General features: G+C 42.4%; 1 protein-coding gene across 3 annotated transcripts; it reads right to left on the bottom strand.

The window, feature by feature from the left end:
- Window positions 1–1567: 1567 nt before the first annotated feature.
- Window positions 1568–17041, bottom strand: CLTA (clathrin light chain A). Of its 3 annotated transcripts, XM_054811047.1 has the most exons (7): window positions 16745–17041; window positions 8889–8926; window positions 6875–6992; window positions 5764–5875; window positions 4314–4367; window positions 3058–3093; window positions 1568–2028 (listed from the first exon to the last, which is right to left on the bottom strand). In XM_054811047.1, exons 1-7 carry the CDS (start codon window positions 16959–16961, stop codon window positions 1857–1859), a joined length of 747 nt encoding a protein of 248 aa, XP_054667022.1. In that variant the 5' UTR covers window positions 16962–17041; the 3' UTR covers window positions 1568–1856. The 3 variants fall into 3 exon arrangements, with proteins under 3 accessions (XP_054667022.1, XP_054667023.1, XP_054667024.1); XM_054811048.1 differs by lacking the exon at window positions 4314–4367; XM_054811049.1 differs by lacking the exons at window positions 3058–3093; window positions 4314–4367 and having other exon boundaries at window positions 16745–17040.
- Window positions 17042–18056: the final 1015 nt, after the last annotated feature.

Raw genomic sequence — 18056 nt, 5'->3', positions numbered from 1 at the left:
TTGAGTCTTTGCCCATTTTCTTGAGATTGCAGCTCAAACCTATGCCCTTAGCAGAGATAAAATATCCTATGAGGTAGGACAACATGGCAATTAATCAGTTTCAGAACTCAGTGTGCAGGAACCCCTCTAATCTGCTATCTTTCAAATTCCAGTAAATTCACATTAACATTTTAAACATTGTGTATTTAATGCAGTGGAGTTTTCTTCATTAAGTTACCTATTCATTTTAGAAGCCTTTTTTTGTACAGATTTGGGGTGAAGAGAAGAAAGGAAGTTTTCAGTCACGGTGAATGCATAATTGGTCACTGTTAGCACTGAGTACCAGTATTCTATGGACTTGCTCTGTGCTTCAGTCCTATTAAACTCACCTCTGGTATCCCTGTGCAGTTCAGAAAAATATTTTCCTGCTTAAATCTTCCATGGAATTAAGCTTCCAGACTTGTAGTCTACTATGACTTTCATCATCACTCATCAGTAGCTTGTGAATACACTTGCAAACATGGGAATAGCTCCAGTCACTACAGACTACAGTAAGGTACAGCTTAATTATTGAAGCCCAACTGGCAACTATTTATTCAGTATCTTATCCACCACAGAGATGCAGCTGCTATTAAGACAGTTGCTGTGCAGCAACTCCCTGAACCTTAGTAAGTTTTAATCTGCATCTGCAGCCCTCTTCAAACCATCTGGACTAATCTCCCAGCTTGTACACAAAAAGTATTAAAGCAATTCTGTTACACGCTATTTAAGCTACTGTATCTTTGATAAAAATGGTGAAATAATGTATGAGACTGAACAGACTATTCTTACAAGACAGACAGCTGAGGTAAGTCTTACCAGAGCAAGGCTAGAATACAGCCCCTGTGAATGCTAGGTGAGGTAAGAGAGCCAAGGAAGCAGCAGAACAGAGATTTTCTGGATCAGTTTGTTTCAAATTCAACCACCTTGGCAGACAGAGCTCCAACCCAGTAGATAAGCAGCAGTAAGAGCAAGTCTTCCCTTCTCTTGCTCTCCAAATCTCCAGTCCCCCACCCTGATGGGAGAAAGTGTCTGCAAGAGTCAGTAAGGAAAAGGACACAGTTCAAAAACTACCTAAACAGCTTCTGCACAACAGGACTTTGCATATGAAGCCAGTGTTGAATACCTGGCAAATAGAATATGCAGGAGAATATTAAAGGCTTTTACTACTCAGTACTGCATTTCTAGCCTAAGATCTGAAGTTGGAGTGACAGCAGAAAACTACACAGAAACGCTTACCTGCAGAAGGCAGTGTCCTCAGTTCCACTAGAAGTGAGATAAGCTCCTTAACAAGCCTGCCACTCCAGTTTCCCAGACCTTCTACCTTGTGTGATAAATTGGATAGGGAAGCAGTTTTTAAACTAAAGCTCTCAAGAGCTTTAAGAAAGCTTATGGAGACAAGCAGGACAGCTTCTCAGAGACCAGGAGCATTGCTGGCCGGTCAGTCACTAGAAAGGTGAAATCACTAGCAATTAAGAGAAATGTTTGTCAAACACCCCTGGTCAAAAGGGAGCAGGAAAGCTTATTAATTCATCCGAAAGCAACACAGTTTGCTGTTTAACAGATCTTTAATATCAGTAATGTGGGAAGTGACATCTCAGTGCATAGTAATACAGAGACTACAGTTTTGGAGGTTCTCCCATTTCAGACACAGAAAGGAAACATAAGAAGAACATGCAATCAAACAATGATCAGCTCTAGATACATCATGAGGTTTGGTCCAAAAAAAAAAAAAACAAACCACCAGACATTGAAACAATTAATCCAATTACTGCAAACATAGCTTCTCTGAGTTAGGTTAAGATATTGCATTTGTAGTGTTTCCATTGTGCTTTCCTTCAGCGAACCAGCGGAGCCTGCTTGAGTGAGATGAGGACTGAACGCATACGGGACACATCTTTTGCCTGCTTACTAGACTTGGGATTAAAGTCACAGAGCTGAGCCACACGTTCCCACTCAGTGCCCGGAAAAATCTCTTCTGCATCATTCACAAAGGCTTCTTCAGCTGCCCTAAAAGCAATGCAATGCACCTTGTGTTAATGCCCAACATATAAGGCACTCCTTCCCTCTTACAGGATGCAGTTTCTTTCAGCATGTTTCATAAGAAATGTGACCTGACAGCTGCTTGTGGACATTATGGCTACTTAAGCTCCCACTGCCCCAACCCTGGAGACGAAAGTAGGTTGCAGTAGTATGTTATGCACAAGCAGTGCAGAGGATTGCTGTGTAAAATGTTGGAATACAGGTGTTTGGTTTTAAGAATCTTTGCCTAAGGAGTCACCACACAAACTGCGGGGAAGTAAGGTACTTCTATGTAGGCATTTTATTTATGGAGAAATGCCCAAGTCTTAACCAGTTAAGCCTCTGTCACTTGATGGCTTACATTGGACACTTGCCAACTGGAAATTTACAACTCCCTGTAAGCATGTCTTAAAACAGATACTATTTGCGGATTTAGATCAGCCCCAAGGCCTACAGGCCATCATAAAACTATGTGCTGATGATTCCCAATGCTGTAGTGAAGCAGCATGAATCAAAAGGAATTTAAGTCACAAATCCCATGCCTATGGGTGCTATAGGCTAAAGCAAGTCTTGGCAGAGGGGATGACTCGTCTTAGGTCAGCTTACAGGATAAACACATTTCCCCTGTTCTCACCCTAAGGAGACTCTAAGGAGGCTTTTTACATCATGTACAGATTAGTGCCAGTGGCTTCCCAGCTGTATCCTTTCGGCATTGCTATGCTGCCAACAGCATTGCTTCAATGCACAGATAACACTCCAGCATCTAGTTTAGGTGAACTGTGGGGCCCTGGTAGCTGCCTGCGTGCAACAGCAGTAAGCATCAAGAGATCAAACCAAATCCATCTACTCCAACAAGCAGTACAGAAAAAGCAGTGAAAATGATTCTCCCATGAGGGTTCAGCACTGTTCACAGGGATGATAAGGTTACAGACACCACTGAAGACAAGGGTCACTACAACACTGCTACTTTATGTGACATGACACTTTTAAGGGGCAGTGAAGATTTTTTTACTTAACTGTTCTAGGCTGTAGCAAGGATGATTTATGTTTGTGCTTAAAGGTGAAAAGAAGAAAAGAAACAAGGAAAGTTTAAGTCAGATATAGAAAATGAGAATGAATTTAATGCAGATGATCAGCTGGCTGAACATGCACTAGTAGCTTAGTCTACGTTCAGGAAACAGGTTGCCAATTTTATTCTACAGCACTTACACTGCACATTTGCATTGGATATATGAAAATAAGGGTTTCATTGGGAAAAAATCTATCAAAATCAACTCCATGAGACTTCAGAAAAGTCAAACACCACCTGTAAATCCATCATTTCACATTTCTTGGTTTACATCCACCTACAGTTAGGTAATGAATTCCACACTGGACCTTCAATATTAATGCACTCAAAGCCACACCATGGCTCACCAATTCACCTTCTAAAGGTGTCACCTTAGAATCTGTGACATGGCCATCTTTCAATTCAAGTCTACAAATTAAGGGAAGAAATTAAAACACATGAACAAGCCAATGAACATTGCAATCCTTCCACCCAACCGAAACTAGCATACTTATTGGGGCTTGAAAGTCATGGCTGTATTCTCATTCATCCATTAGGCTGGCAAAATGACTACACAGAGCTGCTTTTAAATGTTCTCCCAGCAACTAATGCTGATTTTCCAATACCACCTTCTTGTACTTTTCAGCTGTTCTCTAATAGCATTTTAATTCTTTATGCATGCACCTCTTCTACCCTGATTTATGGCAGGTGATTCCTTTCCACCCTCCTTGGCTTGCAGAGCTATATGCTAGCATTGCTAGAATATTTTTCTGATATGTCAGCAAATGACCACAAATCAGGAGCTCAATGCCTATTACACAGAACAGAGTTAAACATTGCGCTTCTCTGTGGAAGTGACTAGGACTAAATACAGCACCCATGTGAGACTGCAGACACTAACCCACACACCCAGCAAAGCATCTTGCCAAGCAGTTGTTTCCAGGCCAGGGAACACTGTAAACCCCTACATCTAAAGACTGCTGAAGTCATTACCAAAATTCCAGTATGTATACTACATCACTTAACCTGGAAGTGCTGGATGTAGTGCAGTGTATGGGATCCTTACAGGAAAACTGTACTTAATGCAGATCAGTCAGTCCAAAAAGGATATTAGCTTATACTGCCCTGACATATTCAGAAGTCAACTTCAGACATTCAGCACTATTTCTGATCCTTCTCATTACCTAGTTGACTAGCAAACAGAATTAGTAGTTAAGCAACATACACATAACCAATCACGTCAGCGAAGGGTTGTTTGTAGAAAGCTTCATCTGCCACCCTAGGTAGCAAGTAGTCCCACAGGCAGGCAAGCAGGCAGGAGAAAAGAGATAAGGATGAGAAGTAGGGAACACAGCTGAAAGTAGTTTTAACAAGCACATGAACCTTGTATCACCTGTGCTTACTGTAACAGGAAAGTACCTACCACATGGAATGTATCAATTAAACCACTGACTCAGGCAACAAAAAAGTTCTGCTACACCTTAGAAGTTGAGACCAGCTAGTTTAGCACTAGAGTCCCACTGTTAGCATTAGTTACTTCCAGTGGACAGACACTGCCATTAAGAGAGAGATCTCACCAGGCTGATGAGAATGCCAAACACTCTTTCTGTGCAACACTTGCTAAATGGACCCTGCTCCAGAATGCATACCCTGCACTCAAACAATGGCCACAATATATCTGTGGGGGTATCATGAGCTCTGGCCACCAACTAGAAGAGTGTCAATCCTGTTTCCCTTTCTTGGCCCAACCAAGAGACTGTACCTCAGTGAATGGAAGTGTCAAATCCATAATTTTGCAGGAAGTGTAGGCTTCCTTTAGTAAGAAGTAGAATCTACCTAGAACTCTACTTAAGACAAACCTGCTGACCATTTTGGTAAGAAAAATGGTGTTTCAAAAAAACAGTTCATCTTGAGTCTGTGGGTTCCCAAAGTTTAAAGCAGCACTGATGATTACCTGGACAGAACGACACTGGCAATCCAAGGTCAGAAGTAGAGATCTAAGTGATTTTAAGTCAGTACTATCATATTTACCCTTACAGAGCTTGAAGTCAAAACTCCACAGGGAACCTCTAAGAAAGTGTAAGAGCTTACTAGACTAGCTGCGTCATTAGTTTCTGCCCCAGGGCCCATAATCAAACAATTCAAACCCAAAACAGACACAGTCAGCATTTGTTCTTCACTAGCAGAACTGAGTCAGGTTATTTCTCAAACATTTCCAAAAGGAGCAGCCAAAGGTTTTAAGGTATCTAATGAAATAACGTGTAGCAAAAACAACTAGAAGGCCACTTCCACATGTTCTAAAGATAGCGAGTAAGATTGCTAGTCTCAAGATAGGTAATTATAGTCACTGAAGACCTGTGCAGCTAGCAGCATGCAAACAAGTGGGTAGACTAAAACTTTTTCTGGCCATGTTCAAACTTTGTGTCTTAAGGAACCTTCAGTAATTCTGGTTCATCATCTTAATGCTTTCTCTTGCTCCTCTTGGACATATAATCTAGATTCTAAGAAAACTTAACATAGTCTACCACTAGAGACCCATTTCTTAGCAGGGAAGGTTACTTTAATGATCTGAAGGATAGTGCCTTAGGACATACTAGAAGCATTCTAACCTCTCTTCTCCCCCATTACTTTTATATCCAGTACCATAACACTTCAGATGGCTGGCGAAACCTCACCTGTTGCTTGCTTTTGTCTTCTGGAGCTTTTCATCTTGCCTTGCATACCACTCCTCCAACTCTTTTATTGCTTTCTCTTTCCATTCTGCTTCCTGCTTTCGTGAGTTCGCATCTGAAGATTTAAGAATTGATCTGTCAGTCATGTTTGTTCCAGCTGGATGTTGCTAACATTTCAGCTGATGGTTCAGGATGCACTCTAGTGCAGACAGTTGCTTGATCTACTCGGGTAAGAATTAGGAGATTGCCTGATTTAGGCCGTAAGAACTCTAAATACCACGAACACTCAGAGGATTAGCTAAACAGAATGCCTGCGTTGCCTAAGTGCGACAGTCCACTTCAGCTTAGGATCATCATTTGTAGACTAATTCAGATTCAGTAAGTCTGTTGGCCTGCAAACTGTTCAAAACCAGAAACAGTCATCTTACTATGCTAGTGCTTGAACTAAGCTCAGTGAAGCCTCTGTGCTTAGACAAAGTGAGGGAGCCTGGCACTCAGCATGCTTTTTACACCCAGCCTACAGTTCAGGACAAGCTCATCCACTGTAACTAGCTCAGAAGAGAAGCAACAGGCTCAGTTCTATCCAGAACCACATTGTACAGAAGGTTCTGTCCTAACAATTTCAAGCAAAGCCTCCTCCCTAATGCAAGTGGAAAGCATAGCAGTTTGTAGGCTCCTAGAAGCTGTCCACAGGTAGGTATCACTGCATTTAATAGCTGTATTCAGTTTAATTACTAGTCCATTACTTAGCTATTAGATTAAGATCCATGTTACAGATGGCATCAGCAATTACAAAATGAGCAATCTATCCTTTGAAAAAAGTGCTGATGGTACAGTATTTATTTACTCTTTTCTGCTGATAAAAGCTGATCATTTTCTGTCAGCTTATTTGCAAGTAAAGGGTAGGCCATGTGAATATTCTTAAGGTTCAGAGAGCCACTTGCTGACTCCTACACCAGTATTAAGTCTTACTGGAAGATTCATCCAGACTTGCTGCTCAAACTCAAGCAGCATGTTAGATTGCCGAGAGCCAGAAGCCACGGTTAAGAATTCTGCTGCTTAAGAAGCTGCCACTAAGTTACAGGCAAGAATAATACTGTACCACCTTCCTTACCAAGTTGCTCCAGGCGCTCCTTTTGCTCCTCTCTCCACTTACGAATGCTCTCCGGTTCTGACTGCAGTCGATCTACTTGTGATATGGCAGCATAGGAGTCTGTTGGACCATTACTCTCCTTAAAGGGAAAGAATAGTAATGTCATTCATACATGAGAACAGAATATTTCAGATAACTGCCTGCAAGCTACATAAAATTAGACTCTATTTGAACTGAGCACATCACACATTCATCTGATGTTATACCACGTTTCCACCATTAACATGAAAAGTGTCTTGCCACAGATTACAGCCAGATTGAAGCAAATTAATACAGCACTGCTTCCAGTAATCAAACACAAATTCAAATTCACTGGGAAGTCAAACTATGCCAGAGCTCTCTGCCTGAAGAAAGTGGAAGACAATGCCTAGCACCTCACTATACAGTTGTAGGCCTAGAGATCCTCCAGTTCCTTTCACCTTAAATATTTGCTGTGAAAGTAATTTTTAATTTTTTTTTTTACAGTTTTGTGCATAGGAGTTTAAAACAGTCTCTGTAACTTATTTGTCTACTCTGGAGACATTTGCAAACTTAATTGATATTAAAAGCCAATGTCCTTTAAAGACATTACAGAATTTGGATTGCTGTATGCAGCTTGGAAGGCAAGAGGCATTTCAACAGTGAAGCATCAAAACAGTGTGAGCACTAGCATACTTTTTACCATAAAATAGCTAAGATTTGCAACAAATAGGACTATCATTAACACGCTAGATTTGCAAAGCTAATGAATATTGTGCTATTTGCCACAGAGCATACTCCAAGTTCAACAACTTTTATTGGTTCACCCTATTCTTAACAGACCTGAGAAATACCGCTCCTGACAGGAACAGATGGCTTACAGCTAATGACAGATTTGGCTGAGTCTTGCCCCTCTTTGGACCTCCCATAGCCTTCAATGAAGGCATAATGGAAAGAGAATGAGCTAGGCACCAGGTTTCACATTCAATCCAAAACAAAATGAATTGTCCAGTTGCATGGTCAAACTAGTTACAGGTAGCTAAAACAAAAGTTACATATGGTCTGTTCAGTCTGTTCTTCCTCATTAAGAGGAAGCTCTATCAACCAAAGCAGCTGGTCGCTTAGAATTGCAAACACAAAATCAATGTATTTCATCTATCTTCTGCTGTATAAGGAAGCACAAACAGCTAGTAAGATACAGTTTTCCCCATCAATCTCACAGCAACGGTGAAGCTATAAAAATGTTAGCAGCAGGGAAAGCAGTTTGTATCTCCACAAAGCTCAGAGTTCACTTAAAACTCTATGGAGAAGTAGCTCATATGCTGCCCCCTTCCCAAGCATTCACTTAATCAGGGCTATCCAGCCAACTCGGATGTCAGACAATGACAATGCCTTAGCCAAACTGGTGTGAAATTCAGTTACAACACAGTTGTTGTCTTTGCAGGCCTCATTCCTCCCTAACACTATTAAAGAAAGTATCTCCTCCTTTTGTCATTACCATGGCTGATTAACATGCTTCCATACTATGATCGAGCTATTTATTTAGCCAGCAGCTTAATTTCATGCAACTTTATGTCATTAGCAAGTGTATAGTGTTTTCAGTCAGCTACTTGTAAGACCAATCTTGATAATACAACCAGGACACAAGAATTATCATTAAAGAACAAGCAATTTGGAAAACTCTGCTTTACACTAGGTAGTCCAAGCATGCTGTCAGCTTATTAGCCAGTGGCAAGTCAACATTAAGTCATACCACAGACTGTCAGTCTGCTTACAGTGGTTATGTCCTATTAAGTCATAATTCAAAATGGACTGCTGCTTTAAATTGCCTCTAAGTTCAGAGGGGCATATTAAGAACGCTAACAGCTTTATGAGATGAGCTATCAGAATAGAAGTTCCTCTTCAGAGATGACATAAAAGTACATTAGAGACAAGAAATGGGAAGTATTAGTCTAGATTAAGGTAATGTTCTCAGAGTAGAACAGCACATTCTAAGTACAGAGTACTTCTATCTTACCTGATAGACATCTCCATTAACCACTCCATCAACAGCACCTGTAAAGAAGTGACTGTAATTTAGCCATTTAAGAAAAGACAGAACAGCCAGATTTACTGATTTCAGTAACTTGTGTGGAAAGCTTTAGTAGACTACATAATGTGGGAGTTATGCAAATAATGTTACCCCTGCAGGGTCACTTCCTTATCTCTGCACTTTTCTGCATAGGCACAAGAAACCAAGTGAGCCATTATTCTGTAGAACCAGTAATACAAGGTCATTTCTTCATCATGAGATCATGCTTCAGGCTACATAAACAGCAGAGCTGATATTGCTGAGAAGCTGCTACAGACAGTATTCTAAAGTTACTCCCACTTTCTCCTCCCTAAGAACTAGGCAACGGTTCAGAAGCTAAGAAGCATGACTCTCACTGTTTCAGTCTCTACTTGGAACATCAGCAATCCTGCAGCCAACATGTAGTAATTCTTATCCTCGTTTGGTTATCTCCTAATTCCTAATCAGCTCAAAAGATATAGCTAACATTCCTAGCAAAATCACCTTTTGCCACCTTCTGTGATGACATGTTTGATAACTTCCTACTTCAGCTGCAGCACTATTCTCTTTGAAGTACCACTGGCAGTAGAGCCTCAGGTACAGGATCAGCTAGGAATCTTTACCACAGAACCTTAAAATTTCATCTTATTAAATCACAGCCATAGGGAACATACATCAATTGTAAGACAAACATTTGAGTTTGTGAAACTATGTAAATCTCCAGACTATGTAAAACACACCAAGATTTTCAGGAACTGCTAAGTATCAGCAAGGCATGTCTCTGGAACAGGGCCACATACTATGACACTGCTTACATGATCTAAGTCACATTACTACCTTTGTCTCACCCATAATGCTACCTTGGAGAAACTTATCACACAGAAGTGTTTCTAGCATGTTATTACACTCTTCAATGAAAGAAGAGACTGTACCAAAGTCACCCAACAGTAAGCAGAAAATAAGGTTGTTTTGCACCACCTTCCTAAATAAGATAGCTAATTCACCTAAAAGTAAGAGCTGTATCCTTTATTTCTTTGTGACTATGTATGCCCCAGTTTCACACTAGTGTTAACGGTACACAGGAAGCTCTTCATACTCCTTTATCAGGGAACTAGGAAAGTATTAAGTCATTATCCATGAGCCCTAAATAGAAATCATTAACTGTATTAGGTAGAAGACTGTAAAGTCATCAATTCAAACATGGTAGTTAGGTTGGAAGATACTCGTCTCCAAGAACACAGTTACTAGCTTCAGGAGGGGAAGACTCAAGTTAACAAAAACTAGCTCTTCAGTTATAAGAACCTCCTCCTTTATAACTAGACTCCTTTACCTGAAAGATGGAAGCTACTTTGTCTGATTGCTACTCCTCGGCAAGTTACGACAGCCAAAAAGAACTGGTTTGAGAGGCACATACAGCTAACACCATCTGTCCGCTTCACAGCATCTACCCTGCACATCACTTAACATCCATTGGGACATTCACACAAAGCAGATTCCTAGAGATCACTGCACATACACTGGCTTGGGCACTTGCAGCCACGATTAACAGTTCCACTAAGTAGGTTTATGAAGACTAAAGCCCACAAATAAAACGTGCTTACACATCACTCACCTTCAATTTAAGCCCATCTGCACTACAGATGCAGGCTGCAGCTGTTCACCTTGTCTTGACAGGGCTGGAATTAAAGCTAAGCCAGGGTCTATAACTCATAGTGACATCAACGGCTTGAATCAGCCAGCTGCCCACCTTGGAAGAGCAGAGAGCAATTCACACGTTCAGACAATGAAACCGGAGACACAAGTTTATTGCTCCAACACTCGAGAGAGGCTAGTCTTTAAATACACATAGTTCTCATCTCCGGAAGGAAGGCATTGCTTCAAGAGACAGAGGCTTTGGGAAGCACTGACTCACCAGCCAGGCAAGAGGGCTAATAAATCTTGAAGATTCTTCCAAGAACAGTGATAATATGATTAAGTTCTCTTGTTACACCAAAAAACATTCATTAAAGTCTTCAGTACTCAGGCTGGTAGTCCACTGAGGTAAAAGCAACAACATCATTGCTGAGGGTTTTGGCTGAGATAAAACAGATGTGTTTGGTTTAGGGCTGCTTATCTTCTGCATAGAAACAGCCACTAACTGGCACAGAGCTGTTTCCAGAGGGCACCCAGGCGAGATGCATTAAAAGTATTAAAACAAACTTTCCATCTGTTCAGAGCACTCTAGACCTTGTGGTTAAGATGCCAAGTCAGCATGCTGACTGAGCATACTGCAATCAGAAGAGGAAATGGCGCTGTACCAGCTTGCTATCATAGGCCAATACAAGTATGCTAACTGGAACTAAACCATTAGTCAAACATTCTCTCACTTCAGTTCTCCAGTCTCAGCGTTTGTATAATTCAGTATGAAGTCTAGAAAAACTATCTGCTTGCCAGCCTTCATATCAGTAATCAATGCTAGTTGTGTATCAGATTTCTTTGTCCACAGAAACATGTCATTTCATACCTGACTTCCCACAGAAAAAGCCTAAATATTATTACTGCTATCATCATGTTTTCATTGGCCATGAATAATGAGAGTTCTCTACTGGCTTCAGAGTCCATCCAATTCTAGCATGGTATTGCATCCTGAAGCTCCTGAAGTTAACATTGCACATTTATAACTATTCTGGTTAGTAATGATCCATATACCCTGGTGTTTGCTTCCAAACTTAAGATAAAGCTTTATTTATACGGATACTGTTGCAAAGGACATGTCCAAACATCTACAGTTCTGTAACACATGCTGTCAATAGGGTTATAATGAACTTCCACACAGCAATCCAGACAGTACTTAGAGTCTGGAAGGATTCAGAGGGAATAAGCCATATCAGCTACCTTGCATTCACAGGAGAGAAACAACAGCCAAGCTTGCCAGAAACAGCTAGAATCAGTGTCCTCCATATGTACTACAGCTTACAAAAGAAAGGGCTGGGTAGCTTGAAGATAAGTACAACAGTTTTGTCACTGCAGTCCTACAAGTCAACGTATGGCTTCAGCAGCTTATCACAGTAATGATCAACTACTTGCATTAATACCAGACTCAGTACTGCCTGGCATAAAAGGAAGTTTGCTTAGTCCTGTTCACTAGCCTCTCTGAAGTCTCACTCTCAGTGCAAAAGACAACAGCTATCAGAACAGTCAGAGGCAGGACTTTGCAGAGGTAGCTCTTCTAACACAAGTCCAACCATTTCCTAACACACAGGTGAGGTCTTCCTATTCAGCTATAACTTTGGACAATATCCTCATGCAGGAGAAATTAACTTCAACATATCCATACATAAAAGTATTTTTTATGAGCTACTTTCAGCATCTCTTTTAAACAGTAAGTACCTTACTTCTTCATTGCTACTTTGAGTGAACTAGTAGCTATAGTTAAAGCAACAGAAGAACATAACCAAGTTCAATGTATTCTAGCATAAGGTTAAGTAACTTCACCACTCAAGGCCTAGTTTCCCATCCTTTTTCTTTTGGGCATAAATCATGCTTTCCCTTCACCTACCTCTCATCCACAAGAGGAATGAGAAAGAAGAACCTTCTCTGAAGTTTTTGTTTAGATAGTTATGCAAGAAACTGAGGAATAAATAGTTCTTTTAGCCATAACTCATTCTCATGCCTGTGTGCAAAATAAAGGCAAACAGGTCAGGAAAAGTGCTTCCTTCCTGTGTTTTAGTTCCTAACCTGCTTTCATACCAAAACCCATTAGAGTTCCATCATTTTCAATATAATCAACAGGCTAGTAGTAGACCACACCTGTCTATCTGCAATAATGTTGTGCTATAAGAGCTTCCATAACTTCCCAACAGATACACTATTTTCCTGTAAACAAAAAAATAGGGGGTTTTCTGCCAGGAGCTTCATAATAATGCAGTATCACCACAAGACAGCAAATACAATTTAAACAGATACCATCCCTTTATTATACCTTACTCCGTGCTACCTTATGGTGCTTTGAAGCCTCAAGATACAGATCACATAGCAAAACCCAGAACAACAGCTGTTTGTGACTATTAATGTTTTTTCTTAACAACTAACTCTGTGGTGCTAATTAGACAGACAGAAGGAAACAATTCTTTACTAAAGATATTTTCAAGCAAATTGATATTCAGTCCCTCAAAGACTATTAAAAGTGGTTTATGGACAAACCACCAAATGCAATTAAGTTTCTTAATTCCTAGAGTACTGCATCCAGCTCTGGGGCCCCCAGCATAAGAAGGACATTGAGCTGTTGGAGTGAGTCCTGAGGAGGCCACGAAGATGATCAGAGGACTGGAGCACCTCTCCTGTGAAGACAGGCTGAGAGAGTTGGGGTTGTTCAGCCTGGAGAAGAGAAGGCTCCTGGGAGACCTTATAGCGGCCTTCCAGTACCTGAAGGGGCCTACAGGAAAGATGGTGAGGGACTGTTTACAAGGGCATGTAGTGATGGGACAAGGGGTAATGGGTTTAAGCTGAAGGAGGGCAGATTTAGATTAGATAGAAGAAAAAAATTCTCCACTGTGAGAGCGGTAAGGCACTGGAACAGGTTGCCCAGAGCAGTTGTGGATGCCCAGTCCCTGGCAGTGTTCAAGACCAGGTTGGATGGGGCTTTGGGCAACCTGGTCTAGTGGAGGGTGTCCCTGCCCATGGCAGGGGGGTTGGAATTAGATGATCTTTGAGGCCCCTTCCAACCCAAACCAATCTGTGATTCTATGATTCTAGAGAAGCTCATGAGCCTGTTCAGAAAATGGAGAAATATCATTAATTCAAGTTCATATAAATATGACAGAGCTTGAAACTGTGAAGGCCAATGTTTGAGCCTAGACAGCCTATATTAAACTTGTGTGTATTTCCATGACTGTTAACATATAAAAACTGCTTGTCTTTGAATGTAGTTCTCCATAAGAAGCTACGCAACAAGCTGTCACAAGGTTTTCATATAGACAGGTTCTAGAAGCCACACACTTCAATGAGAACTCAGTCTCTCCTGCTCAGAGGACATAGCAAGTGAACTTGTATTGTCAGACTGGAGAGAATTGAAGAATTTGACTGTAAATGAATGCAGGCATTGATTTATCACTGAAAAGGAGATCTCATAAAAGACCAAGTTACTAATAACTAGGCAACAGCACTGTATTACTTAACTTACACAGTACTTCTTTTTTCCTGAAGCAGTGATTATGCTTCATCTTTCAAGGGAAGTAAGATTAGTTTTCACATGCCCAGGAAGCTTGAAGAATATAGTTATCTAAGTAATAAGTTACCTACTATTTCAGGCCAGTATTCTAGCCCTGACCATGGCAGAATGAAGTGATGCTGAATGAGACACATGAGCTTGGCAACACTGTGCTATTTCCCCCCATAGTCACCCAGTATCCACCATTACTACAATTAACAAATATATACACTAATATCAGTTTCCTGATATTGACATTAATAGTTCATGGAGTTCACTACTGTCTATGTATTTGTCTAATCTTTTTTAAGAAGCTGCAATTTAAAAACTGTTTGTTGTATGAGACATCATGTTTCTTACAAGTGTATTTCAAGAAGTTGGTGACTGCTTCTCACAATATTTGATCTTCAAACTTCAGTTGAGAGCTGCCTGAGTTATGACTTTTGGTGCAGTATTTAGGAGGAAAACTTATCCAGACCTATAAATAAGGAGTTCAAAAATGTTACGGTTAAAGCAAGTAAATCCACAAATCCCTGATCATGATACTTAAGAATTTATGTAAGAAATTGTATTATTTCAAGAAGAAATTTGTATTCACCTATTTAACCTAATCACAAAGCTGTTTAATAAACTAATATACACTAGAGACCAGAGCTGTCTGATATTTGTTAGGATACTGATCAGATTGTAAGAAATCTCAAACACAAACAGCAACAGGAGTCATTAGTTCATTTGTCACCATGCCAGAACCCGTACATTTTGTACTGCTGCAGTTCACACTTTTTAATGAGAAGGGAGTGAGTACAGGCTCCAGCAGTCAACAAATGAATGTTCTGTTAAAAAATGGGACCACCAAAAGTCCACAAGCACAATCTGCTATGACTATTTAACAGGCAAGATGATGTACAGATCACACGTAGACTCCCCAGATCCTGAGATCATATTATCATATTCATTATTTTATGACCCTCTTTCCAGAGAAAGTTCTCCAACAACAGTTTTGCATTCCATGACAAGTGCACTTACATGACTTGAGAAAAAACTCTTGAAAAGCAGCTTAAGAACAGCTTTTACATATCAAGACAATCTAGAAGTATTTAACAAGTTGCCTTTTTGATGAGAAATCACTCTGCAATACCCACATTGCATGCATGTGGCGAAGGTATGGATCTAGTTGGTTCTAGCACCATGTAAGAAAGGCCAACGTCAGAACTTTCTCCAAAGAAATTAGTCCTCAAGCAGCTACTTTAATGTTCCAGAGTCTGTTTGGAATGTAAAGACCATATAAAGTATAATGCTTGTCTGAGGCTTCTGAAAGTAAGAGAGGAGGTGTCCACTGTGTCTGTTTCAGCATTATACATAGAATAAGGAAGTCAAGTTATGTCTGGTATCAAAACAGGATGGTGTTCTGATAACAATTATCCTCATGTTCTAGGGCTTGAGCAAGATACTCCCCTGAAAACACCCTTTTTACAGGAAGTATGTAGTCTGTATGTTTTGAACTTCATGAATAAGCTGACTCTAAGGGCTGCACTAGTGCTAAATAAGTGCTAGAAGCAACAAGTCTCCATTACCCAGTTTATCTAGTTGGGCTTTAGTCCAAGAGATACTATGAAACTACATCCTCATACATAAGATATGCCAGTAATTTCAGACATCAGGTTGCACAATGAAGACTTAATTCTAAAGATGTTCCAACAGTGAACTGGGGAGCAACGTTATTCAACTTAGTCTGAAGAAGAGCAGCATCTTCCTGAAGTGACAAAGGACTGTCACATGAGCACAAAATATGTTCCTATGGACGCAGTGACAAGTACAAGCAAAAACACTCCCAAGAGTGTGAAACATCAGTTAAGTGTGGCATCATCCTATATTCACAACTCCTCTCCACTTAGAATTCAGTTAAAACACCCCAACCTTTCATAATCAGAAGTATTCACTCAGGGCTGCTTTAGCTACCGTTAGACTAACTGAAAACACACTAACCTCTAGTTCCCAACATACATAGCCACCCCCTGCTGAATGTATAGCGTGTTCTGCATCATCAGTTTTCTCACATTCAGTACAAAGGTTACCAAGGAACAAAGACTAGAGGCTTAGTGAAATTAAACATTAGCTCAACTGCTAGCATACTTTAAGACTAAGATCACTGCCTCTGAAGACAGAAACACAAGCGGCAGAACACAACATACTGACTTATCCAGCTTTCAGTGGATCTTCATTTCAGGCAGGCTCCTGGATTAGGGGAGATCAGAGTTACTCAGCACTGTTCTCGACAGGCTACCCTGCGGCCAGCCTGGGCACCCACGCGTCTTTAGGAGACACAAACTACAAACGCCACCGCGCCTGAGGGAGCGGGGAGATAACTTACACAAGGCGGAGAACGCCCAGGACGACGGAGACGGCATGACCGCACGGCCCAGACCCAAACCCGGGACCATCCCCGGACAGCCAGGCCCCACCAGCACCGCCCCCTCCCGGCCACCGGGCCTCTGTGGGGGAAGGGAAGCTGCGAAGCCCCGCCAGGCCGGGACCGCTCTGCTCGCCTCCCCGCCCGCCGGGCACCGCGCCTCCCTCTCGCCCCCCGTCACGGCCGGGAGCGGCGGAGCGGGGCCCGCCGTGCCTCTGCGCGTACCCGAGTCGAGGCCGTCCGGACCCTGCAGCGCCGCCGGCACCTCGCCGCTCTCCAGGATGCTGTAGCCCTCGTCGTTCTCGATGCCCGCGATCTCGTTCTCCTGCTGCAACAGGAAAGCGGCGGCAGGATCCTCCTCGGCGCCGTCCAGCGCCCCGTTATCGGCGGCGGCGGCCGGCGGCTGCTGCTGCTGAGCACCGAAGAGCTCCAGGTCGGCCATGAGGGCGAGAAGCGACACGGGCACCGAGGCGCGAACAGCCACAGCTTCCGCGCCTACGCCAGAAATCAGCGCGGAAGGGGAGGGCGCCCCGCTTTTGCCAATGGGAGCCGAGCACCGCCCAGCGGTAACACCAATCAGCGAGCTGCGGCGGCGGGGCTAACGGGATTCTCTGCGTGATGCCTTAGGCTACAGCCAATTAGCGCCAAGAGCGTCGGTGCGTCCCGCGGGAGCAGGGCAGCGCGGGGTGCTGGGGGCGGGAGGAGGCAGGAGCCATCGGCGCCCGCCCGGCTCGGTTCGGCTCGGCTCCGCTCGGCTCTCCCCGCAGGCCTGCTGCCGCGCCAAAGGGCGGCAGCGCCGCGGGGTCGGGCCCGGTGCTGGGCCCGGTGCCTGGCCCCCTGCGCACGCAGCTCCCGGCTGGTCGGTGCTGACGGGCCTCAGCTCCCGCTTCAGGCCGCGACCGGCGTTTGGTCTGCGGCAGGGGCTGAGGCTGCGTTGCTCTTCTGCCAGACCACCGCAGCCGTGCTGGGAAGCTTTAAAGTAATGTAATTTCAAGTACTGCGCATTATATTGACCGTATACTTACAGAAGTGCTTATTTGAAAGGCAATGCTTTATGACACAAGTTTTTGACAAAGTTACTTTGATCAGTTTTGTGCGTCTGGTTTATCTCGCAGATTTGCAAACAGTTTATTGGTATGGCAGAGAGTAACGAGGGAAAAATAGTGATGTACAAAGCAGAAATTACACTGGCAGCTCTTAAGCTAGTGCGGTTGCTGCAAGAGGCACTTGTTAAATTGCACTTACGTGTTGCCTGTAAGTCTGGCTGTATGTTTCATGGTGTATTAGAGGTATGACATCCACGCTTACGTTATAATCCCATTCAAGCATGTTTCTGAAGGTGGCCAAGTTCAGAGAAAAGTGTAGCTCTGCAGGTCAGTTGTTTCCTGTGTGAATTTAGCAGTGTGAGATAAACTGCATGGGAGTTGCAGTTTTCTCCCCACTGTCAACATCATTTGCTGCGGAAAAAAGAGCAACCAAACTCATGCCGTATAACAGAAAAGTCATTTCACATCAGTTAGTCAATGAAAAGACATAC

Source organism: Grus americana, chromosome Z (assembly GCF_028858705.1).
Source record: "Grus americana isolate bGruAme1 chromosome Z, bGruAme1.mat, whole genome shotgun sequence".
Lineage (NCBI taxonomy): Eukaryota > Metazoa > Chordata > Aves > Gruiformes > Gruidae > Grus > Grus americana.
Note: the sequence above shows the minus strand (reverse complement) of the source record. Positions and strands in the feature narration are given on the sequence as shown.